The sequence below is a fragment of the Parasteatoda tepidariorum genome, chromosome 9, assembly GCF_982258835.1.
Source record: "Parasteatoda tepidariorum strain Cologne lab strain chromosome 9, Ptep-v5.0, whole genome shotgun sequence".
NCBI classification, from domain to species: Eukaryota; Metazoa; Arthropoda; class Arachnida; order Araneae; family Theridiidae; genus Parasteatoda; species Parasteatoda tepidariorum.
This window is the reverse complement of record NC_141763.1, coordinates 93,495,114-93,521,904: the sequence shown is the minus strand read 5'-3', so window position 1 is coordinate 93,521,904 and position 26,791 is coordinate 93,495,114. Positions and strand designations below refer to the sequence as shown.

At 32.6% G+C, this 26,791-nt stretch overlaps 1 protein-coding gene across 1 annotated transcript in view; it reads left to right on the top strand.

Annotated features, from left to right (window-relative positions):
• LOC147804341 (uncharacterized) overlaps nt 1-26,791 on the top strand; it is a 63,564-nt gene that overhangs the window by 20,433 nt on the left and 16,340 nt on the right. The window contains exons 12-19 of the mRNA XM_087151536.1: nt 2,079-2,203; nt 5,197-5,397; nt 8,554-8,845; nt 10,633-10,721; nt 14,490-14,687; nt 21,278-21,572; nt 23,599-23,726; nt 24,595-24,795. Coding sequence (XP_087007662.1) covers nt 2,079-2,203; nt 5,197-5,397; nt 8,554-8,845; nt 10,633-10,721; nt 14,490-14,687; nt 21,278-21,572; nt 23,599-23,726; nt 24,595-24,795 — 1,529 coding nt within the window. The remainder of the gene's footprint in view (nt 1-2,078; nt 2,204-5,196; nt 5,398-8,553; nt 8,846-10,632; nt 10,722-14,489; nt 14,688-21,277; nt 21,573-23,598; nt 23,727-24,594; nt 24,796-26,791) is intronic.

Here is a 26,791-nt window from a genome sequence, read left to right as displayed (position 1 = left end):
TCAACACATTTTATCGCCAATGGGTTGTATTTTTTTGAAATTTTGTAATTGTTGTTGAACAGCCGAACCAATTCTGAGTTTTCGACTATCAATTCTCCACTCTGTAGCTTTGTAATTCAGAAGACATGGCAATTTCAGATCAAGCAGTGAGACAAACTAACCTTCGTTGTGTACTTTTTCATGGAACTAAACCTCGTTTGCGCTACTTGGAGAGGGAAACCACAAAAACCTCCCATGGTTAGCCCGCCAGCAAGGAGATTCTTACCCATGATCAGTCTAAAACTGAAGATATTTTGCATCAGCACTGTTGGTCGGTGATAGCCGTAAGCAGAATTTGTATAAACCAGCAGCCACTGGGATTTGCACCTGGGTAACCTCATTGGTGGGGAATGCTCCTTCACCTGAGCCACCAGGATTTATCCAAAGATTATTATATTTTACAACCATCATTGAACAGTTAACCAAATTTTGAGTTTAAGAAGACCAATATTTAACTCTGCAGCCTTGTACTTTTAATCCCGATCCAGAAGACAAGAGAACTCTTGGATCAAATATTGGGTGAAATTTTGAGGATTTGGGAGGATTTTTTTGATGGAACTAACCTGCATACGCGGTACATGGAGAACCATGAAATTTTCGTGGTTTTCTTCTTTTTCGTGACGAAAACATCCTACGATTTGTCTCACGACAAAGGGACCCTATTCATGATTCGTCTAACACTGAGGATATTTCAAATAAGCACTATGGTTCGTGCGCGCCGGATGCGGAATTCGTATCAGCTAGCTATCTCTGGGATTCAAACCCGGTACACCTCATTAGGTCCATCCCTGAGCCCCACGGTTCCACCCATGGATTACTATCCATATTTTGACCACTTGCCAATTAGCTACAAATAATAATAGTTTTCGATATGGCAAAAGCAAAATTCGCCCACCTTTTCTTGCTAATCGAAAGCTTCTCGAATTTTTGATCTAAAGAAACAAACATAAAACCGAAACAAAGAAAATAATAATAATATTTTTAAAAATATTTTTAGGTATATTCAAAAAAATAATTTTTTTTATCAAATTTAAAACGATAAACGTTAGAAGCTGTAACACAATGCAACCAGATATGATGCATGATTACAAAACAGAAAAAGTTCTACACCAGTCCTTCAATTCCTCTCAAAGGGAGTGGACTGTTCCATATCCTTTGAGAGTTGAAAAAGGGAAAATTATACAAGCCAAAATTTTCTCAAAACATATACAGTAGACAGAATTTATTTTCGATTTCAGAATTTGGAAGTCGAAAATGAAAAAATACATTAACGCTTCAAGTTTTCCCATAGTTTGTATCGATTTTTATTTTATATGATTACAGTTATTCATTTTTCTTCAACAGTAGGGATAGTTTTTGTTTCGGAGGTGGTTGCGAATTTCTCACGGTTTAGTGCACCTAATATTAGGAATCGCAAATACTGGGCAATGATCCTTGCACATAAAAGCAACCCGTATAGTAAGTGCCGGGAAAGTGTGTGCTGCGCTACGGCACTTTACAATAAAAAAATATCAGTGTTAAAAATGCGATGCATTTCCTATATTTCTAAACTTGCAAGCAAATGGCAGCAATCTACTCGTGTAATTAAAGGGCTAGCGCTGCACGATATTGGTTTTATAATATTTTCAGATGACAATAATATACATCGAAAGAGAAACTTTAAAATCACTTTTATAAAATATACAATTGCAGTTAGGAAAAATATGACACATATCATCATCAACGTTTTTTTATGCGGCGTCGTTAAATTGCTCTTTTTTGTAGAGTTGTTGTTGTTGTTAATTTACGTCGCACTAGAGCTGCACAATGGGCTATTGGCGACGGTCTCGGAGGCATCCCGGAGGATGATCTGAAGACATGCCATTACAATTTTGATCATCTGCGGAGGGGATGGCACCCCCGCTTCGGTAGCCCAACGACCTGCGCGCGAAGTCGAGCACTTTATCTTTTTCGTAGAGAACACTCTAACTATTTACTTTCGAACAAAATTAAATCATTCTGTATAACGGACTTCAATAACACTTAACTGTTTGTTTCAGATTCAAGGACAGTACTCTAACTGATACAACTGTTACTGACTTCACTGGAACTTTATCTAATACTACTCCAGTCACACTCACGAGTGAAATTTCATCTGATACAACTACTGCAAAGGACATTAATGGTAATTTAGTAAACGCTACATTTACCATCGACTTCATTTATTGTTATTTTAAATTTTAAAATAACTCTATTTTAATTTTATAAAACTCAGATATAAGATTAATAGTGACCGACCTATCCCCGGGGGAGTTCTCGATAAGGGTTCGACCCGCTGCCACGTGCGAACCAAACACTACAAAATTATAGTAAAATTGAAACTAATAAAGATTGATACACATTCGAGAATATCACAATATCGATGACGCGTAAATTTAAAACCATAAATCTAGTATTTTAAACCATGATGTAAAGTAAAAAACACGAAGGGGATAAATGAACGCAAAATGTGCCCGTTCAAGAAGAGATAGTTCACCATCACCAGTGAGATTTATAAAATTTAAAATCAATCATAATAATTCCAAAAGGGGATTTATAGTTAAAGCCAATACATGGAGTACGACGTCAAAGTGTATGGGTATCACAAAAGAGGTCACCAATGACCAAAAGTTCTCCATTGAGGAGAAAGGCCCCGGAACAGCAACCAGTCCGAGTGTCCGATTTAAAATAAAAGATTAAAGGGATCTTGAAGAGAACCAGAATTCTTAAAAACAAATAAAAAGCGCCTAGAACATCTAAAAAAGTGAATTTAATCAAAAATACAGTTAAAAAACGTATAAAGTGTAAAATCAGGTAACATCAAATGGTAATGATAAGAAAAATCACATTAAAAACATATAAGATCTAAAATAAGATTAATAAAATAATTAAAATAGTCGATTAAAAATTCAAGTGTCCCCTTTTCAAGACAAAGTGTCAATAGGATTAAAAATGCTCTTAGGTATACCAAGTTTCTCTTAAGAAGATTAAATGTCACCAGGTAAGACTGGAGGTGCTGAAGATTCAAAAATTCAGTTTGAATCGTCCAATGTATGATGAGGATTTTAGTCAAAAAGGAGGACGACAAAGTCACCAGAGCACGGTAAAAACCAAGGTAAAATACTAAAAGGTAAATATTAAAACCAGGAAATCTAAAAGCCAAAAATTTAAAACAAGATAAAATTACTCAGGTGTGTTCTCCAGGTGTACCAAGACGATAGACGATGTCTCAAATATAAAAGTAATCTGTTATTTTTTATTTAGATATTAAAGCTTGCAGTATTGTGTTATTCTCTAACTCTAAGCATGTTTATTTTTACGTATAGTAAAAGAAGTGTTTAAATTTGAAAAATAAATAACATCCTGCTACAAACTGTTAAGTGCCCTTCACATAACAAGTAGTAAAAAACGCTATTAAATTGTAAATGATGGGATAAATTTACACTTTGCTGTTTAGACGTATGAGGTCTTGTTTCTGATATCTTATGCTGTTTCAAGGTTACGACTTATCAATTCCTAGACGATAGACAGTTAAAAGGATTTTCTATGTAAAATGTACAATTTTGTACCAGCACCTATTTCCGAATAGGATATTGCTATCTGAACGTTGAATAATATATGAAGATGCATGAAGCGTTGTTTTTTCGTATTAAGTCTTATGTATTAACTAATCATTAGTATTATTATTTCAAATAAAAATAGAGCTTTTATGAAGAAAGAAATTAGTATTAACATACCTGATATCATATATTACTTATATTTATGTATATTTAAATATATTTTACGCTGATTCAAATGAAACCAAAAACATGCTGATGGATAAAAACGTATAGCAGTCATTTTAGAAGTTGTAAAGGTTTAACATAAAGAAAGTACAATTTTCTTTTTACTTTACAAGTTTTCAAGTCATAAATTGCTATTTAGACAAATGAGGTACTTTTTCCCAATGCATTTTTATTGTACTTGAGTCAACAGACTAAATTGTTCCGAAGCCATAAGGATTGGATACATAGATTTGTCTCAGTCAAAAACAATGTTCTTCATGTGTAAAATTCTCAAAACTTCTTAACTATTAGTCCTATCACCTTGGTTTTGGTTTCATTCAATTCATCGTAAGCAAATACTTTGGAAATAATATAACACATATCTTCATAAAAATGTCTTCACTTTTTCACCCCCTCCACCTCAATAGCAGTTTTCCTTCAGTTAATGTAGCTGGTTTAATCTTCATATCACTAGGAAATGAGTCGGTCTTGGATTCTTTATGCCAATAGCTGGAATCTAATCGAATCAAATCTTCACCAATCGAGTCTTAGTGATTCAAAATCCACCTTGATACAATGTTCCCAGCATTTACAAATACTGAAAAAGGTCACGCATGATGGGATAGGGAAAAAACGTGGATTCACATCATAAGTGGCGCGGAGATCATATGATTACTACCATTCCATATCCTTTTACTTTATTTTATTTTATTTTATTTTATTTTATTTTATTTTATCTTTTATTTTATTTTATTTTATTTTATTTTATTTTATTTTATTTTATTTTATTTTATTTTATTTCATTTTATTTTTTATTTTATTTTTTATTTTATTCTATTTTATTATCGTCGCTAAGCAGTTTTTTGAACAATCGACCCAACTTTTGGGTTTACGACTACTAATGTTCAATTCCGTAGCCTTGTAATTTTGCACCCATCCAGAAAAAAGGGAACTCCTGGATCAAGTATTGGGAAAAATTTGATGACTTTTTGATGGAACTAACCCTCATTTGCATTACATGGAAAAGAAAACCACGAGAGCATCCCATGGTTAGTCTGACGGCACTCTAACACATGATCCATCTACCACTGAAGATATTTTACGTCAGTATTTTGGTCGGTGCAAGCCGGATACGGATTCGTATCGACCAGCCATCGCTGGAATTCGAACCCGGATCACCTCATTGGAAGGCGAATGCTCTATCCCCTGAGCCATCGCGGCTCCAGGTCCTTTGATTAAACTTTTAGGCTTGTAATGTGCACAAGCCTCGAATCATCGGTATGGTTGAGTCCCAGACAGTCGCGAAAATAGCCCATTATTATAGCTATAGAGCGATGTTGACAGCCAAAACCTTAACAACCTTCATTTTTTTCAGAGATAAATAACAAGTGCCTCATCGGGGGAAAATGGACTCCGTATTGCCCTGAGAACGATGATATCGGTTTATGCCCGGAACTCAATTATACTGCCGCTGTGAGCACCTGTGAGTCCATTGGAATGGAAATCTACTCACCTTACTTAATAGAAGAGTTCAGAATGGACTTGAAAGAACTTGAATCGTGTATTCTATCGAAAAGTAAGAGTTCTTTGAAGGTTGAATAGTTTTTCCTAGAAACTATTCGACCTATATTTTGTACAAATTTTGTATTTTGTATCATTAATTTGCATTCCTTAAAATGAGATTATAAAGATTTGTGTATCTTACAATTCAAAACTTTTGTTTGAATTTTATTAAATAAAATAATAAATAATTATTAAAAATAATTTTTGCACGGAGTTATTTTGGGAGAAACAAATTTTTTAATTCTGTTCAAGTATTTTTTATTCTGTTCATAAGTTTCTAGAAATGTTGCAAAATATTAAGGGAGGGATAATCGAGGGATCCAAAATTTTGATCACTCACCTAACCAAACTATAGGAGCTGCAATTCCCATATTGTGGCTACCCCAATATTTTGGGAGTCAGAAATCCGAATCTGTCCACTAAAAAAGGGTCTGAGTAAGTAGGTTTTTTTGTCTGGCATCGTAACACAGAATATTATCTGCACAAATCATTTATCATAATTGAGGTCACCCTCTCAATCTATTAAGGTTCTGTCGCAGTAAGTGAAAATCCAATCATTAGATCAGAAGTTATTCTGGGCGGTATTTTTTTAAGCTCACTATACATATAAAATATTACACCGTAAGCAGATATAACATTACTAGAGGGCCATGTGACAATTTAAAATCTCTTAACTCCGCAACTTCGAAAAGTTTGAGTTTTCTAAATTTAAACTATTGTAGATACAACTTCGAAAAATAAATATAATAATGCATTTGGTTTTTATTTTAAATCTAGTCAATCTGAAATAAAAATGCTTTTTGTACTTCGATTTTCGAAAATAAATGTTTAGAGCTGATATGTACAATGAGCCAAATAAATAAATGAATTAAAAAAACGGCTCACCCTGATTGACTTTTGATGTAATGATGGGATCTTCACGTTCTAGGTCTTAATCTTAATGGCTTAAATGGTCAACCTGAAATATGCTAATTAACAAAAGCAGACGATATTTTAAGTTACGAAATCATGCACAAAAATATATTTTCTATAAAATGAACATACCATTTTTCGATGCATTCGGATTTCTGACCTACAAAATATAGGGGGTAGCCAAAAATGCTAATATATGCGAAAAATATGCTAACTTATAAGTGAATTTTGAAAAAGTTGTATTTTTTTAATTCGATTTCTAAGGAACTATTCGACAAATTTCGCGCATTTTTTCTTACTTTGACGTTTAAAATTACATTCTTTAAAATGATATGCAAATATTTTATCCTTTACAATTCAAAAGTTTTTCGACTATCTTTTAATCAAATAATAAATATTTACTTAAAGTTATATTCTGCAGGGAAATATCTTTAGATAAGGGAATTTTATATATGTTCGCAAAATTTTTCGGCTTGCTTTAAAAGTTCTTGAGAGATGGCAAAATATGTGAAAATTAACATTAAGGACTTCGGACCGCTCTAATTACCAAAATATAGGAATCATATTTCCCCGATTGTGATTACCCTCTATATTTAGAGGGTAAAAAAATCTGAATCCGTTGTGAAAAAGATACGTTTATTTGACGTACGTTTGTTCTGTCTTGTGTCTGATTTCAGAACTTAAAATATCGTCTGCACTAATTAATTAGCATTTTTGATTTCACTCCTTCGAACCAATAAGAGTCCTAGAACGTGAAGGTTCGATTCTTAGATCGAAAGTTATTTGGGGTGTTCCGTTTATTTTATTACTTTTTTCCTTTACATACTGTACAATGAACCGAAACCAGAAATAAAAAAAATGGACCATTCTGAATAACTTATGATCTATTGATCGGATCTTCGGGTTCTAAAACTTTATTTTATCTATGGTTAGGTTGCAAAATCAGACTGAAAAACATGCTTTCTCTGAATAAACATACCCTTTTTTCAACGACCTTCGTGTATTATGATCTGATTCACAAAATATCAGGAGTAGCTGCAACCTGGGATGTATGGTCCAATAGTTCGGTCAAGAGGGGGATCGAAAGTTTGGACACTTTAATGTTGAATTCCTTTGGAACTGTTCAACTTTTTGAACTCAAATTTTTATATTTTGTTATGTAAAATTACATTTTACAAATTATCTAAAAAATTTATACCTAATGAACCTTAATATTTTTAAACATTAATAAGTAAAATAATAAAAAAATATTAAATATTTACTAAAAATCATTTTATGCATTGAATTACATTTGAATAAACATATTTTATAATTGTGCACTAAAATTTTTCAATTAGCTTAAAGAGTTCTCGAGATGTATTGAGATAGCAAAAAATAAAATTATCACTCTTGTCACCAAAGTCTGATTTCGTAACTTTAAATATCGTCTGCATTTATCAATTATTACCATTAAGATCGAGTCTTAAAATGTTAAGATACGGACATTAGATCAAAAGTTATTCTGGGTGGTCAATTTTAAAAATAATTTTTAAGGGTGTAACTTTAGATTAGACTATAAATTTACGACTGATTGCTGATTGACAGATTATTGAAGTAAATGTTCTTGAAGCCTTGAGTTAAAAGTTAATAATGGCTCAATCTGGAGGGATTCTTCGAAGGAAGAATAGTTTTAAGGAAGGAAAAAAAACATTCAAACTTTATTGAATTCCCAATATAATTTTTGAGGCCGGGATAGCCTGGTTGGCAGAGTACTGGACTCACATTCGTGAGAGTGAATGGTGGTGTACGTTAAATCTGTGAGATCACAAAGTCCTCAATGTTCCCATTACAAATTAATACCTCTGAGGGTACTGGATAGGATATTGATCGTTCTCTGGTTCTGGTCAAAATGGATGTTGGTCAAAATGGATGTTTTGTGGATGAATGAATGACTGTACGAATGGGTCCGCCCTATAAACGGGTGTGTCTCATGGGTGGGGCAGAAGTCGAATTCTTGGCCACAGATGGCGCCACTAGAAAATCAGGACAACCGCAATCTTTGTTTAATGGCCTACGGCAACAATAACAACAGAATTCCTAATACCTAATTCTGAGTATCAAGAAGTTAATCATTAAATTTACTACTTTAACCCTCGTGCGAAAAAAAAGTTATTGATATTTTCGGAAATTGTGTTATGATTTAGAAGATAATTCGAAAAACTGATTATCAAGTTTTAACTACCTACAACTATCTAGTCTTAACTATCTATATTTACAGAGAAATATTCTTATAATGGTTTCTGGACTGGAATGGCGTGGCCTGCAATTTGGTCAGAGATTGCATCATCTAAAAATACTTACGAATGGTTTAAGAAGGTTGCTGAAATAAACGATCACCCAGACTATTCTTCATTTATCATAGATGGCTATATCACAGTTTTGTTCGAAAAGGATAAGTTGGTGTTGAATGTTGGAGAAACATTTCGAAAATTGCCATTTTTCTGTAAGAAATTTGCTGCAAGTTCTACTTGGGTATCAAAATTAGATGTTACTACTAAAACTACAGAAGGGTAAGTAACAAAAATAAAAGCCTTTTTTTAAAAAAAAATTTAAAAACCTTGTATGATGCTCTAATTATATAGTTTAAAAATTTCGATTATATATGAAATTCAATAAAAGCATCAAAGTAACGTTATAAAAAAACTAAGTGAAAATTGCAAAAAATCTGATAAGCTCCAAATAATATTTAGTATTAAGACTCGAAAAGTAAAAATACAGATTCCTTTTTGAAGAAAAGATTCCTTTTTGAAGAAATGTTATGTATATTTTTGTTTGGGAGAATTTTCGTTAAATTTATATCAATACTTGCCAGTATTGAAATTAATATATACTGGTTTTAATTTCTTTTGGCAGTTGAGACATTTTATAAAGACGGCATGAACTACATCGAACATTTTTTGGATCCAACTCCCCTGAAATAAATGTTTTCCATGATACACGTAAAGGAAATTAATACAGCCTAATTTCCTTAAGATTAAAGGCAGAGAGAACATCAAAACGAATTTGTTTACCGGATGAAACTTGAAGTTGTATCTAGAAATTGCCTTTCAATGCTTCTCTGTTTCCCCCGTCAATTTAATAAGATTTGAAGTTTTCAATCCGATCTCTCTCAGTGGTGGTTTTGCTATATCTCAAGAAGACTTAATCTTCTTTCATTTAAATATCAATTCACAGCCACTCGCATGTCGTTTTTTTTTTGTATATTAAGTAAAGGAATCGGAAATTAGATAATAATTCCAAATTCATTCCTCCATCTAAAATGGATAGTACTCAGAATAGATTTTCAAATAATATATTCCGAATCCTTCGACAAAACTTCTCGAAGTGTACATTCCGAATACTTCGACATGGATGTTAAAATAATATATTCCGTCTCCTTCGACAAGGTGTCAGAAGTAATACATTCCGAATCCTTTGACAAGGCTCCTAGAAATATATATAATCCGAATACTTCGACATGGGTCTTAAAATAATATATTTCGAATCCTTCGACAAGGTTTCATAAATAATATATTCCGAATCCTTCGACAAGATTTCTGTAAATTTATATTCCAAATATTTCGACATTGGTCTTAAAATAATATATTTCGAATCCAACAAGATTTCTGTAAATATATATTTCAAATACTTCGTCATGTGTCTTAAAATAATATATTCCAAATCCTTCGACAAGGTTTCAGAAATAATATATTCTGAACCCTTCTTCAAGATTTCTCGTAATATATATTTCAAATACTTTAACATGGTTCTTAAAATAATATATTCCGAATAATTCGACATTGTTTAAGAAAAAATATATTCAGAATCCTTCGACAAGGTTTCTGGAAATGTATATTCCGACATGGGTCTTAAAATAATATATTCCGACTTTTCCGAAGAGGTTTGAGAAATAATAAATTCCGAATCCTTCGACTAGGTTTCTGTAAGTATATAATTCGACATGGGTCTTAAAATAATATATTCTTACCCCTTCGTCAAGGTTTCAAAAAAATATATATTCCGAATCTTTCGACAAGGTTTCTGTGAATATATATTTCGAATACTTCGACAGGGATTTTAAAATATTATATTCAGATTCCCCTGACAAGGTTTCTGGAATCATTTATAACTAGTATTGATAACGGTGTAATAGTTCTTCTTGAATTCTGAATATTTAATGTACGTAATTTTTGGCCAATGAAGGGTCATCAAATTCACTAAACTAATAAATTTGCCTTCATAACGAAATAATCTCTTTATCGTGAATTTTTGATTATAATTGAATACAATAACAAATCACTTTTTTTTATTACTCCAGATACATGAAAAATACTCAACCAGATACTACTGCTGCCACAGACTCTAAAGAAACTTTACCGGATACTACTCCTGTCGACGACTTTAAAGGTAATGTACTGAATACTATATTCATCTTAGATTGAAATAAGTGGTACATTTGTTGAATATTTAAAAAATGCATAAAATTAAGAAACCTTTCTGATTGCGCTAACTAATCCCTGGAACAGCTTTCACAGTTCTTTTAAATTATCTCTGTATGAAATGTAATCCAGCTTTGTGCGAATATTAATGCCTTTTTAAAAATAAATTCGTACAAGCAATATTTTCATTTCGTCAGACCTCCACGGAGTAAATTACTATAGTATATTATATGGAGTAAACCTTCCAAAAAATTATCATACTTACATAGTAATGATATTTCTGCCGAAAAAAGTATAATTCTAGTAATAAAGTCAACATATACGGTATTGAAACCAATTATTCAGTAACTTTTCCGTTCATGTGGTGATTATTTTCTAGAAATTCAGATTTTAAAAATTATAGTTCATATTACCACACATCTAGTAAAAATACAAAGCTGTAACTGTTTGGTCTAAAAATTAAGATTCTGACTAGCTCTTAATTTAATTTATTGAAATTTATGAAATCAAGTTCATATAAGAAAAAGAAATATGGAAGTACAAATATTAATTTTAAAATTTAATGTAACATTTACTATTCGTAAAGTGTCGCTGACTATAGTGTATTCTGACTCTAGTGTCGCTAGATAGCGCTTAGAAAATAATTTAGTGCAGAAGGGTTGCCATGACAACTTCAATTGTAAATAAATACGGCGTTATATACCCCTCTCTGACTTCATCGACTTCTTTGCAGGAAGTCAGAAATTGACACAATCTTGTGCTGGAAATGGAGAATGATATGATATGATAGGATAGGGCTCAATTTTTAAGATATGATATGGCTCTAATTTTAAAATGATATGATATGATAGGGCTCTATTTTTAAGAATAGTAACTGGAGGTTTAGTAGATACCGGTTTGCAGAGAACACATGAGTTGGAAATTTATTTCGCCCTTGATACGACATCAAGGCAGAAAATATGGTACTTCCCTTGAATTTTATCAGGTTCTTTTGGATCGGCAATATCAAAGATTGCAGAAGATCTCATAGTCACTTTCGCGTATGGAGACCGTTTCACTTTGGCACGAGCTTCTTGTTTTTGTTATTTATTGATTTGCTTACTGGATGCAACACTATGCATACGCTGTTTCCAGGTTTATAAAAAAAACTCGTCTACATTTCTAATCGAAGTATTCAGTTCTATGGTCTTATTTCAAATCAACACGCTCCAATATTTCAGGTGTCAAGCTAGCAAATTTTTTCAGATACAGTGTAATTTCAGGAACAAAGTTATTGTTATTAATAAGGGCTTTAAATAGTGATTGACGTCATCAATAGCTCGAAATTCTTTTCCAAAGTGAATCCGAGTAACCTGTTGTGTCATATCTTGATGTATTTATCTCAAACTGAATTATTGACAATTTTTCTTCCCAAGCACCTTCAGCTAGTATGTCTAGTCTGGATTATTAAGTCCCTATTCTTCCGTTTCGAAGCATTATTGTTGTTGTTGTTAATTTACGTCGCACTAGAGCTGCACAATGGGCTATTGGCGACAGTCTGGGAAACATCCCGGAGGATGATCCGAAGACATGCCATCACAATTTTGATCCTATGCGGAGGGGATGGCACCCCCGCTTCGGTAGCCCGACGACCTGCGCGTGAAGTCGAGCACTTTACGGTAGCACAGTTTAGCGAGGACCAATACCGCACACCCTCGGTCCCTACGCAGACTGATCCAAGTGGTCACCCACCCGCACACTGACCGTAGCCAGTGATGCTTGACTTCGGTGATCTGCTGGGAACCGTGTCTTAACGATCAGTCCACTGCGGGACTTCGAAGCATTAGATTGAGATTAATGAATAACTTGTTTAATACAGTAATGAGTATTTATTTAAAACAGCAAAGTACTTGTTTAACACCAAGGAAATAATGCGTCTGCTACTTTTCAGCACTGACAAACAGTTGTCCGTTAAAACTTAGCAGCCTTATCAGCGCAATCCATAACGCAAGAAAACTTCTTCAATGAAGATTTTCGCACATTTTTCCGTAGTGACATCAGCTTGGGCATAGCTTTCTACCCATTTTGTGCCAGCATTTTCAATAAGAAAAATCAATTTTCAGAAGAGGTTTCTGGGAATGGAGTGAAAAGATCTATCGCAATAGTCTCAAAACGTTGCTCACAGACAGGAGTGATCTTCATGGATTTTGATTTGAGGTTTAGTGCGACCACATTTAGGGCAGCTTTTGACATAATCCGAGATATTTTTTCTCATTCCAATCCAGTAGTTTGTTTTCTCTTTGCTATTCCATAAAATGTTCCGTCTGATCCACAGTGATCCGCCAAGGGTGAATTCTTTCAGGGTTTCTGCTTTTCTCTGTTAGAGTATAACTAATTGTGCTTCTATGAGATAAACCGGGTTCGAATCCCAGTGATGGCTGGCCGATATGAATTTCGCATTTGGCTTGCATCGACCACAGTCCTGACATGAAACATCCTCAGTGGTAGACGGATTATGGGTCAGAGTCCCCTTGCCGTCAGATTAACCAATGGGAGGTTTTAGTGGTTTTGCTCGCCATGTAACGAAAATGCTGGTTATTTCCTTCAATAAGTCCTCCATGAAAGCAAATTTCTAGTAATACTTGATCCCGAAGTTCCCTTGTCTTCTGCTTTGAGTTCAAAATTACAAGGTTGCGGAGCTGAACATAAGTAGCGGTAAACCCGAAATCGGGTCGGCTGTTCTACAGCGGTTAAAATATAAAAAATGAAATATCGATGTAACACTCTTCTGTTCATAATGCAACCTCTTCCAGTCTCTGTTCATAATGTAACCTTTTCTCAGTTAGCATTAAGTTTAAATAAATTAAGGCGTTTTAAAACCTGTTCCAAGGCAGAAAGGTGATTTCATGACACGATGACAATGCAAACACATTATTCAATCTGGAACGAAATTTATCTAACAGTCTGGAAGAGATGGCAGGAGCCTTCTTCAATCCGAAGGTCATTCATTTAAATTTAAAGATTACAAATGGGAAAATAAATGCAGTTTTATGTTCATCTTTCTTAGCAACTTTCACCAAATGGTGACCATATCTTAAGTCAGTGACTGTCATATAAGGAACCATGTAAGGAGCTATGCTTCATTCAATAAATCGTTCATGCGGGGCAAAAGGATGATGGTCTGTAACAGTCAGGGCATAAAAAGTTATGGAAGTCAATAGAGAACCACACAGGATGTTTCCTTTTTTATCCAGTAACCAATTAATATTCTTAAATAATTTTTATTTCATTTTATTCAGTGAAATGATTGAATTTTTTCTACTTAGTTTTAGATTATCAAGTAGCATCTGCAAAAGTGTTGAAAACACTTTGAAAAAGTTTTAAGAAACTTAAAAACCAGACAAAAATTTAAAATTCGGGAATCAGGTTCAACGACCCTATTAAAATTGAATAAAATGAAATAAAATTTATTCACAAATATAAATTAGTTATTGAATAGATAAAGAAATTTTGGACAACCGTTAATTCTCCTTAGATTAACGAAATGAAGTTAAATCCTTTTTTTTTTCAGAAGGGGAACCTTAGATAACTATGTAATTCACATAATATTTTCAAGCAATTGGATTAATAATATGATATTAATATCATACCTAGTATAATAATTGATATTATATTAATATTAATTAGATAAAAAATTTTAGTATTAGATCAGAGTTGGAAATTAATATCCTCACCTTGATTCCTCCTCCTTTTTCAGACAATGAGTGTCTCATCAACGGAAGATGGATTCCGTATTGTCCGGTGGGTAACTATAAAATTGATTTATGCCCCCGACTCAATTTTACTGATGCTGAAGAGATGTGTGTGTCACATGGCCTGCAGTTCTACAACCCTATTTCAGCGGAACAATTCAGAAGTGACTTAAAGGGAATTGAGGCGTGTTTCCTATCCAAAAGTAAGCAACACCGATCCACCTTTTTCATAAAAATCAACCGAGTTGGAAAGTTTTTAAAATACAAAGAATTGAGCAGTGGTGGTTTAGGGGATAGAGTGCGTTCGTCTTCCAATGAAATAATCCAAGTTCGAATCCCTGCGGTGGCTTGGTTGATACGCACCCGAACATTGCTAACGTATAATATTCTCAGTGGTAGACGGGTCATGTGCTAGAAGCCCCTTGCCGTCAGGATGACCATGAAAAGTTTTTGTGGTTTTCCTCTCCATATTGCGCAAATGCGAGTTAGTCATATCAAAAAGTCCTCATCGAAGGTAAATTGGTCCCAATCCAGGAGTTTCCTTATTTTCTGGGTTGGGTTCAAAATTACAAGGCTACACTCTAAAAACTGTACCTCTTAAATAAAAGGCACAAGCTAAATGTACCCTTTATTTTCTCGCGTTAGAGGCACATAACTAATGTGCCTTTAAAAATGAGAGGCACCACAAGAAATGAAAGGCACCAAAGCAAACGCGAGTCAATGCGCGGTACGAAAGGATTTTACCGGTTCCCTGTGCCTCTCAAATGGGCTTCTCTTTTTTTTCTTCGGTACGATGTAACGGAGAAGAAGCGCATGCGCACATCAATGAAATATTTTATGACGAAATACAAATAATAAAAGCAGACGATAAAATTAGAACACCAGAAAGTTGTTGATTTTTTAGAATTAGTTTTGTGTGGAATTTGAGTTTTCATATTACCCGTTACGGGTTTATCTAGTTTGTTTTATGATATTTTATCTATCCCGTTACGGGTGAGTTTTCATATATCCCGCTACGGGCACTTTTTCTAGTTTCCTTTATAAGATTTAACTATCCCGTTACGGGTACTTTGTATTTGTTGTGGTGTGAAATAAATGTTTTTATAAACAAACTGAACAGTTCTTTAATATAGCTTGATACGCTACAGCTATGTATTAATTGGTGGCAGCGGTGGGATCCGTTCCAGAAATGTTTTATTAAGTTTTTGAAAGAATTGGTGACAAATATTATTGTTATAAAGGATTTCCTACTTTAGAAAAAATTAGTGAATGAGATGTTTAAAATTGATGCCAAGAAGTGTGGAATTCGACGGTACTTCGATCTCTTTGAACAGAAAGCGAAGAGATTTAGTGTGAATTTCGATTTTTGGTTTTCGTGTGCTTTACAGCTTATTCCTGCTGAAAGGTCAGAAATTTATGATGATAATTATTATCACTTTAAAGAAAATCTCATTGCCAATTTTCAGTATGATCCACAAGCTATTCCGTGTAATAACGATCGCCAGAAAGAACATTTTAATGAGAAATGGAATTCGCCAAGTATGAAGAAGATCTGAACGTGAATGTTTCTATTGTGGTGAAATAGGACATTTTAGGAAATACTGTAGACATCGAAATTCGGATTATAGAAAAGAGAATTATATCCGATTGTTGTAATCAAGTTTAAGCACGAAAGTAATTTTTATTTTAATAATATTTATAAAACAAATGCATGTTTAATGATTGGGGCAAAAATGCAGAATTTCACGTTTTTTAAAATACAATAAAAAAAAATTCTGAAACAAGCTTTCCAAAAAAATTGCAGAAGGCTTTTCATATATTCTGAACTCAAATAAAATCATCGATTAAATAATATTAAGTACAGTTAGTTCTAAAAAAATTGAAAGCCTAACGGGTTAATATGTTTCGCCAAAATCTGGATTTTAAAAAAATTCATTTCAATAGAAAAAAATCTTTTATTTTACACTTGTTAAGTCATTTGTTTAAGCATATTTCATGTTATAAAATATCCAAGTTGTCAAAATCTACATCTATCATTTTAAAATATTCTATGTTTTTCCAAATTTGTGCAGCTGTATACATCATATTGCAACTGTTACTAAATTATGTAATATAGTTCTTTATGTGTGAAAATAAAAGATATTAGATTTCATGATATTTAGTGTTTAATTTTGATTCTTATAAAGCTATTTTATTAAATCTCTAAATATTTAAAAATATCTGAATTTATAAGAAATTTCCATTTTGAGGATACTTTTTGGAAAAAAAATCCATGAATTATATTGACTTGGAATAAACAGAAATAAATATTATTTTTTTATACCTATATCTGATTAGAAAAACATCATTGTAATTGTTGAAGTATCATTAAACGCTACATAATTAAAGAAATTGTGTAAATTTACATATTTTATAATTGCCTATGAGATCACCTCAAGTGGCCAATATTCAAAGAATTCAGAAATATTTTTCATTAAGAATTATTATAATTAATATCTTGGTAATAGTGTAAACCCCTTTTTATATGAAGTGCAAGCAAATTACAAATGGGTAAAAAAAAAAGTGTGTTCAAATCTGGTAAATAACAGGTTTTGGTACCACTAAATGCTTATTTCAATGAGTGGTTCATAAAAGCAAAATGTAAGGTACAATGTACCTTTCAAGCTAAGAGGTACATCTGATTTTGTGCCTTTCATTTTTAAAGGTACGTTGTGCCCTTAAAATTCAGAGGCACAAACTATCCAAATGTGCCTCTGAAATCAGAGGTACATTGTGCATTTCATTTTTAAAGGTACGTTGTGCCCTTAAAATTCAGAGGCACAAACGATCCAAATGTGCCTCTGAAATCAGCGGTACAGTTTTTAGAGTGTATGGAGTTGAGCATTAATACTCGTAAAACCAGAATTGAGTCGGCTGTTCTACGCCGGCTGTAAAATAAAATAAAATACAAAAATTATTATTTTTGAAGGGTTGAAGAACATGCGGGGTATGAAGGAAAATAAAAATTATTTTCTTTTTCTTAATTTTAATTCAAATGTTGTTCAATAACAATTGTTGCTCATGTGACTGTGTCCGTGAGCGAGGTAATATGTTTGCAAAGCGCAGTTTTAGATCAACACCATCTACACTCGATGACACATATGTTTTGCTCTGAGCATAAGCTTTCGATGACACATATATTTTGCTCTGAGTATCACAAGTGAAATATCTAACTTAAGATGTCACTTAGAGAACCATTGAGTAGTTTTTGTACCAACTGTTGCTCATGTGACTGCATTCGCGATCATGGTAATATGTCTGAAAAACGCAACCATCAACACCATCCACATCCAATAACATGGAGTTAGCGAATAAATTTTTTAAAAAAAATTTTTGATCAATACATTGGTTGGCGAGCGGTAGTGAGCAGGGGGCGGAGCCCTCTAGTATATATAATATATATAAGATTTGGTGACCACTCTTTCAGGAGCACAATATTAGGTGGGCCAACATTGTTCCCACATTAACAATAAATAGTACGGAGAATGAAGGAACATCCATGTCTTTCCCGGGATTCTATCCCCGGACCTTTCTGATGTGAGATCAACTTTCTGACCACTACTCAGCCCGGTCGGCTCTTTCGATATATCTTTTTTTCTATTCTTCTTTAACATAAAAATTATAGTCCAAATTAATGTAATAGAGAAGTATTTGATTAACCGCAACATCTTGCTAATACAACTTTCAGCCAACGAAAATATAAAACTTATTTACTTATTACTTTTTCAACTAAATTTAGAATTTAGTATAATTGGAAAGTATTGTAATGCGTCTTTTCAAAAACCTTCGTTTTCTCAAAAACGTTTTCTCTAAAACTAATATAAACTATATATTTAACTTACCTCTACTGCGTGGGTCCATACATATGTATGTCTGTCCTATCAAGACTTATGATCACAACTATAAAAGATGATATAACACGAGCCTGAAACAAACAACTTCCATTGCACAATGTGGTGTCTTAAAGCAGTAAACAATAAGCCATGAGGTGGCATCAGGGGGGGGATGGCTAAAATAGTTATTTTCCAAGTCCCTATGTGTTAGCTTTTTTTTATTTAATTGTCTCTTTTTTTAAAAATATTATAAATTAAAAGTGATCATTACGAAACATAGAGGTTAGTATAGATAGTACTACTTTTGTTTTAGTTTATTTAGGACTTTCAATATTTTTTATCTACAAAAGGACTAAGCCAAAAAATTGAGTTATAATATTATTTTTTTTTGTATTTTTTCCAAATTTTTTTATTTCAAAACCTTTGTTTCATTTTTTTTTAGGATTTTCAATATTTTTTACCAATGGACTAGGTCGAAAAATTGGTTCATAATATTTTTTTTTATATATCAAACCTTTTGTTTTAGATCTTTTAGTAATTTCAATATTTTTTCGTCTACAAATGAACCAACTCAAAAAATGGAATTTCAATATTTTTTGTTATTTCAAATTCTTTGTTTTTTATTTTTATAGGAATTTTGATTTTTTTTATTAGAAATAGACCACACCAGAAAATTGGGTTTACAATGCATTCTTCTTTTCAAACCTTTCATTTCAGATTTTTTAGAACTTTCAATATTTTCTTTTCTACAAATGGGCAATTTCAAAAAATTGGGATGCAATATTTTTTTTTATTTCAAATTTTTTATTTTCGTTTTTATAGGAATTTTAATATTTTCATATTACAAATCCATACTAGAATTCGGTTACAATATTTTTTCATTTCAAACCTTATGTTACAGATATTTTAGGACTTTCAATATTTTATTTTTCCACAAATAGACAAATCCAATAAATTGGGCTACAATAGATTTCTACTTACAACTGTAAGCCTCATGCTATACTTTGTGGTGCATGAGGAGTTTTAAGTCGTTTAAATAAAAAAATTTAAAAAAAATTAAAAAAATAGATTTTTTTATTTCAAGCAATTTATAGTAATTAAAATTAATCATAAAAGTTCAGTTTCATAATTTAAAGTTAAATTATTTGCATTGGTTGACCTTATGCAAAATATACAATAGATTTTTTTTATTTCGAGCAATTTATAGTAATTAAAATTAATCATAAAAGTTCAGTTTCATGATTTAAAGTTAGAATATTTGCATTGGTTGACCTTATGCAAAATACTTTCAACAATGACAAACATTTTTCAATCTGTCTTTCGCACAAGTCTCTTGAGGCACAACGTCCAATATATTGGGCAAACTTTTATGTAATTTTTTGATTCTTTCCTATTTGTGTGCTTTTTAAAAGCGTATGTCAAATTACAAACAAAATTTTTTTACCACGTTTAGTCCATATTTTCAAATACGATGGAAAATTGCAAAAAAAAAACAATAAATTTTATTTAAGTAGCATTTTGAAGAGTTTGATGGCATACAAATATGTTTTGAGTCTAAAGGATATTTCAATGACCAAATAGTGAAGAAAGTTTACAACAGTGCGCAAAGTTAACAAAAATTAAAGCTTTTCATTTTTCAATCTACATAGTTAAAAACAATTAATCAAACTTATAAAGTTTAATTAATCTAAATTAAAGAAAATATTTTACCACAAAGAGTTAACTTCATCCTAAGCTTTATTTTTTTTAATATAATATAGCGTAAATAATTTTTTTTATTACTTTTTATGAGATTTTTGTGCACTGTAAAAATGGATACTCGAAGTCCACGAGACATTCGTCGTTTTGACGAAACCGTTCCCTGGTATGTGTACCGAATAAAAATTTCGTCAAAAGGAAAAATAACCATTGCCACTTCTTTGAGTCAACAAATTTTATCAAAAAGAAAATTTTGTCATTCTATTTTATTTCTTTTCTTCCTAAAATGAAAATCTTATAGCGCTTAATGTATCAGATTTTTCTCATAAGCATTTACCGTTGGCATCGTATGGGGGGTGAATTGATCTCGCTTAAACAACACAAGAAGGACATATAAGACAAGGAGATAAATTACACCCATGTTCAAAGAGGAATCTGAACCCGTAATCTACTTGACCATTATACAGCCGGTCGGCTTGCACCGTCATTCTATTTTCGATCATCCGCTCTTCACTCTACTTAACAATCTCCTACAATGCACTTTGATGAAGTTTCGAGTTGAGGAAACATTTTCGTTATATACTTCAGAGTTTCGTCACAAAAAAACGTAATTTCGTGACGAAATGATTCTCAAAGTTAGCAAAATACATCTCATGGATTGCTGAATCGTCAAAGGTGCAAATTTTATTTCTGATATAGTGTTTACTTTCTTTTTAGATACATATTTACAAAAGCTTTATTTAGTACTCGGGACTCAGGCAATGCCTCCTGTAACTGAAAGCCACCTGTAACTGAAAGCCTCCTCATGGTTTTTTATAGTTAGTCCAATCAGACCATTATAAAGGTAAACCAGTTTACGAAAGAGCCATTTAATCAAACATCTGATAGAAAAAAGAAAGTGATGGAAAATATATGTTTAAAATTTGTTTAATTTATGAATATGATTGGTTTTTCTTATTTACTTGTCAGCCACTGCAGATTCAATTCTCAAATATACTTGATAAGTTTCCCTCGCTTACTTTTAAACTAGAACTTGGGTTCATGCGCACAACTAGTTCACTTTTTAAATTGTCTGCGCAAACTACTTATAAGAAACCGTGTGAAGGCTTTCTGGTGTAGGAGGTGATGACTCAGGTGCCTGGAAGATTATTAATTGAAAGGAAAGCAAATTATCCGGTGTGAAATTAACTATGTGAAATTAACCTCCTTTATTATATTTACAGATAAACATTTCTATAATGGTTTCTGGACTAGAATTCCGTGGCCTGCTTTTTCGTTAAAGACTACGTCGTCAATGAAGGCTTTCAAATGGTTGACGCAGAGAGTTATGGTAGAGTTCGGAAGGGAAGACTGGGATACTTCAACATTTAACAACTATTACATTACAGTCGAACAGAACGAGAACAATAATATAATGTTACTTCTTAAAAAAACACACGACTTTTTGCCGTATTTTTGTGTGAAGTATTGGGAAAAATCTTCTACGATTTCTCAGATCTCCACAAAAACTACAGAAGGGTGAGTAATGAAAATAATGCCTTTTATAAGGAAACAATTCAACCCAGTTTCTGATTTCTTTATTTTTAAAATTGCACCAGAGCATCTTATAGAGGTGAGCAGCGTGATTTAGTCGTTTCCAGCTAAAGTGGTAAGCGAAAATTGATTCATTTCAGCCAATGGCGAAGAAGTACTAGTAGTATTTTATGTCGTACTAGATCTGCATAATCGGCTGTTGGCGACGGTCTGGGAAAAATCCCTGAGGATGATCCGAAAAAATGAAATCACAATTTTGATCCTGTGCAGAAAGGATGGTTTCACCTCTTTGTTAGCCCGATGACTTTCGCACGAAGAGCAGTACAGTCGACGGACACAGTGGAGCAGTTTAATAATGACGGACACCACTCGGCCCCTTCGCAGGCCGTTCATAATGATCATTTTTCTCTTTATGCGGTCGATATAAAAAATTAAAATTTTTCTGGTTACTTCCAATTCAACTGTTAGCGTTATAATGTACTAAGGTAAACTTAGAATTATTTTTAAGATCCATTTCAAACGAGCTTAAAAAAAACTATAACAGGCAATAATTCTAATATCCGAGATCAGAAACAAATGTGTACGAAATTAAATCAAAAAATAAAAACACCTTAATTATTTTTAATCCAGTAAATAAATTTTTGCAAACTAAGTAACTATCCGAATGCTGTCCAAACTAAGTAACTATCCGAATATTAATATACTATTGAAATATACTATACTTAATAAATATATATTGCATTCTCCCTTATTAATTTTTAAGTAACGAAATCACACACAAACCACTTAGCCTGCCTAAGTCTGGTGATTAGTAGCTAAAAAATCAAGTAGCTGAAAAATCAGATTCTTTACCTCAATGAGTCTCCACCTTCACTACGCCCTTGCAAAAATATAACGGGCTTTTGAGGTTTGTTTGAGGTTGTTTTGAGGTGTTAAGGTTGATTTGAGGTTTGTATGCAGTTGACTTCAAAAGCAACTTAAAAAATTAGCAACTGCCCGAGGTTTATAATCATGGCGGAAGAAGTTTTTTTATTTACACTTTAGGATATTTTGAGGTTGAAAGAAATCTAACTTTTAGCATCCGCTCATAGAGGTTGTTTCTGAGGTGTACATGTTACTTTTTCTGCACTTTAAGCAAAGAAGTGAATATACTATATACTATACTATATAGTATATATATATAGTATACTATATATTATATATATATATACTTAAATATAGTATATTGAAATATGCTATACTTAAATATATATTGCATTCTCCCTTATTAATTTTTAAGTAACGAAATCACACACAAACCACTTAGCCTGCCTAAGTCGGGTGATTAGTAGCTGAAAAATCAGATTCTTTACCTCAATGAGACTCCACCTTCACTACGCCCTTGCAAAAATGCAGCAAGTTTTTGAAGTTTGTTTGAGGTTGTTTTGAGGTGTTTAGGTTGATTTGAGGTTTATATGCATTTGACTTCAGAAACAACTTTAAAAAATCAACAACTTCCCGAAGTTTGTGATAAAGGTGGAAGACGTTGTTTTATTTACACTTTAGGATATTTTGAGGTTGAAAGAAATCTAACTTTTAGCATCCAACTCATAGAGGTTGTTTCTGAGGTGTGCATGTTATTTTTTTCTGCACTTTAAGGAAGAAATATATTTGAGGTGTTAATAATTTTCCCTCGATTTCAATTAAAAGCACTGCTGAGCTATAAATGAGATAGATTTTATGAAGTACAAATGTTATTGAAATTGTTATTTATGGATGAGGTTATTTTTAGTGCAAAATATAACTTAATCTTCTTCCTCCGGTGCATTGTGTTACACCAGTCAACCTCAAAACAACTCCAAAATTTATTTTTTGTAACAATTGTATTCAATCAAACCCTTATAAGAATTAGGAAAAGTTCAAAATTCGCCATCAAAACTTAAAACTGTAACTGTTTTATCAATGTTATAACATTTCGCAATTCTCAGTATTCAGAATTTATTGCTACTTATAAATTTTTCTTTAAATTTAGATTCGTGGGCAAAACTCTACCAGAAACTTCTCATGCCACAGACTTCACTGACACTCTACCAGATACTACTACCGCTAAACATATCAGTGAAACTCTACCTGATTCTACCACCGTCTCAGAATCTGAAGGTAACTCATTCAACTATAATTTTGGATTTCAATGATAATTTACCACATACAAATTTCGACTCTTGTTTCTTATATCTTATTTTATTACCGTCATTGAACAGCTGAACCAATTTTGAGTTTACGGCTACCAATATTCAATTCCGTAGCCTTGTAATTTTAAACCCAATCCAGAAGGCAAGGGAACTCCTAGACCAAGTATTGGGAGAATTTGTATGCATGGAGGATTTTTTTATGGAACTAACCTGCATTTGCGTTACATGTAGAGGAAAACCGCGAAAACTTCCCGCGGTTAGCCTGAGGCAAAGGGGACTCTAATCCGTTATGCGTCTACCACTGAGGATATTTTAAGTCACCCCTGTGGTCGATGAGAACCGGATGCGGAATTCGTGTCGACCAGCCATAGCTGGGATTCGAACCCGGTTCACCACATTTCAAGACGAACGCTCTATCTCCTGAGTCACCCTTACACGGATTATAAATTTCATGACTGTACAGGGTTCGTTATTTTCTTGGAGAGCACAAAAAATTTTGTGCAGTATTTTTCTTTCAAAAATTAGTAGCCTGATTTGGATACGTTTACTCAATGCCCGACCTTCACTAAGATAGGTGCTTTACACATGCTGAATTTTTTTTTCTATCGCTAATGAATCGTGTTCTTAGGTAAACATCTTTTAAGCTATTTAAAAATCAATCCATAATTTTTTGATGTTACTTTGGTTGAGTTAACAACATGAATTTAAATGGATTTGTTACACTTTGTGCTACGTAGATGAAAGTTAAGAATGACGTAAATAAAGTTAAAATACTCAATTACGTAAATAATAAATAGATATTTTTTGCAATAAAAACTATCTTTATTTATTTTCAGTGATAAATAAAAAGTGTCTCATCAACGGAAGATGGGCTCCATATTGTCCCATGTTCAGAGAAATCGGTCTATGCTCACCAGAAATCTTTGATGCAGCTGAGGACATCTGCGATAATATTGGAATGGATTTCTACGAACCTTCTACAATGGAAGAGTTCAGAGAGGACATAAAAGAACTTGCAGCATGTTTTCAACCAACAGGTAAGCAACATATTAATAATTACTTTCATAGGTACTAATATTTTGAGAGGGAGATAATGCTTTTTTCTAAACTAAACAGGAACATCTAATTATGTTATTATTATGAATTACAACTTCGTTATTTTTTAATTCTCATTCTCAATTCAATTTAGACCATATACTTTATAAGTATTTTTTTTCAATTTTTTTTCAGTGCATACAAAAAAAAATAGAAAAAATCACAGTTAAGGTTACGATAAGGCAAATTTACGAATCTTTAAACATGCATGGCCACATTGTGTGGCACTTCTTACTTTCTTTTTTCACACATTTATTTCTTTTTATTGCCTTGGTGGTATAGGGAGTGAGTTACCTCTCATAAATATGTATTTATTAAATGTAGTGTTTTTTATCATTTTGTTTCAATAAATACAAAAAAAAATAAGAAAAATCACTGCTGGGGTTTGACACTTTTTTTCTTCCATTTCTTACATATTTATTTCTTTTTCTTGCCCGGGCGGTACTGGGAGTGAGTTACCTCTTGTAAATGTGTATTTATATACATGTAGTGTTTTTTTTTCTCAATTTGTTCCAATGCATACAAGAAAATAAGAAAAATGACTTCTAGGTACTGATACTTATTTTCTTATCTCTTTTCTTGCGCTTTTTTTCTTGCCCGGGAAGGACAGGGAGTGAATTACTTTTTATAAATAGGTGTTTATGATGAGGATTTGTGGGGTTAATGATGATAATTTTAGGTTAAATGAGGATTTCTAACAGTAACGAGGAGAGCTCCCCATGCATCATACTTGATATTCCTGCTTTAGTAGATGAAAATGTTGAAACTTGTAGTGTTGTCGGTTCAAAAATTGGTTCCAGAAGCTGTAGAAGTGCAATGTGATACCAATGAAAACCATTAGTTTAGTCGCAACCAGGTTTTGAAGGAAGCCTTTGAAGCAACTAGAAACTTTTTATATTCAAAGGAAGTTACAAGAAATGAACAGCTAACTGCTACAAATGTTGAAAATTTATTGTTTTGCTCTAAGAAGAGAAGATTGTGTTCAGACTAAAATTCACACACATCTTAAACAAATAAATATACTCTGATCTTCCTTTTTTTGCATCGTCAAACTTTTTGCATTAAGTACATAATTTTTTCAATTAAATTTTTAGACTAATTATTAAATTATTTATTTTCTTCTAAGACTTCTTTATTATTTTATGTCATTATTCGTCGTTTTATCCCTCATTCGTCGTTGTCCCTTGTCTATCATTCGTAATGAATTGTTCCTTGAAAAATGATTGATCGAGTTTTGACAGCATTGAAGAAAAAAGTGGTCAAAGAAATACAAGATATATCCAGTTTCTCTGGATAAGTGAAGAATTTCCTTCTGTCCGCAAGAACACTATTTAAAATGTATGCCTGGTAATACTTCAAAGATTTTCAAGGGGCCGAATGAACTTGTGTAGTGTTCAGGGAGCTGACCTTGCAACAGAAAGTTTCTGAATTTGAATCCCGGACAAGGCATGGATGTTCGTTCATTCTCTGTACTCTCTGTCCTTACAGTAGGAGCAACATTGGTCCACCTAATAGGGTACTCCTGAAAGAGTGGCCAGCAAATCTGCACTTCTAATACCTGAATGACGAGTGTCAATTGGTTGGGCTATGGATAAAAAAAATTAATTTGGCAACCACAAAGTCCTTTAGAAAAATGTTCAAGGACATTCCATCTATATTGTTTTATTCCATTTTCTTAAATAAAAAAAATTCGTAGGATGGCTAAGTTACGAACAAAAATTTAAGTATTTTCTTCCCTGCTAAAGTCTGTATAGCTTTACTATAGATATTTTGATACTTTTTGAGATTTAGTGAGAGAAGGGTAAAGTAATCTACTTTTCCTATAACTTATCACTGCCCACCAAAAGATTACTGGAAAATTTGATTTCCAAAAATTCCACTATCTCTCTTCTAATGTTTTTTACACATTACACAAATAGTAGTGATATGAATAACTAT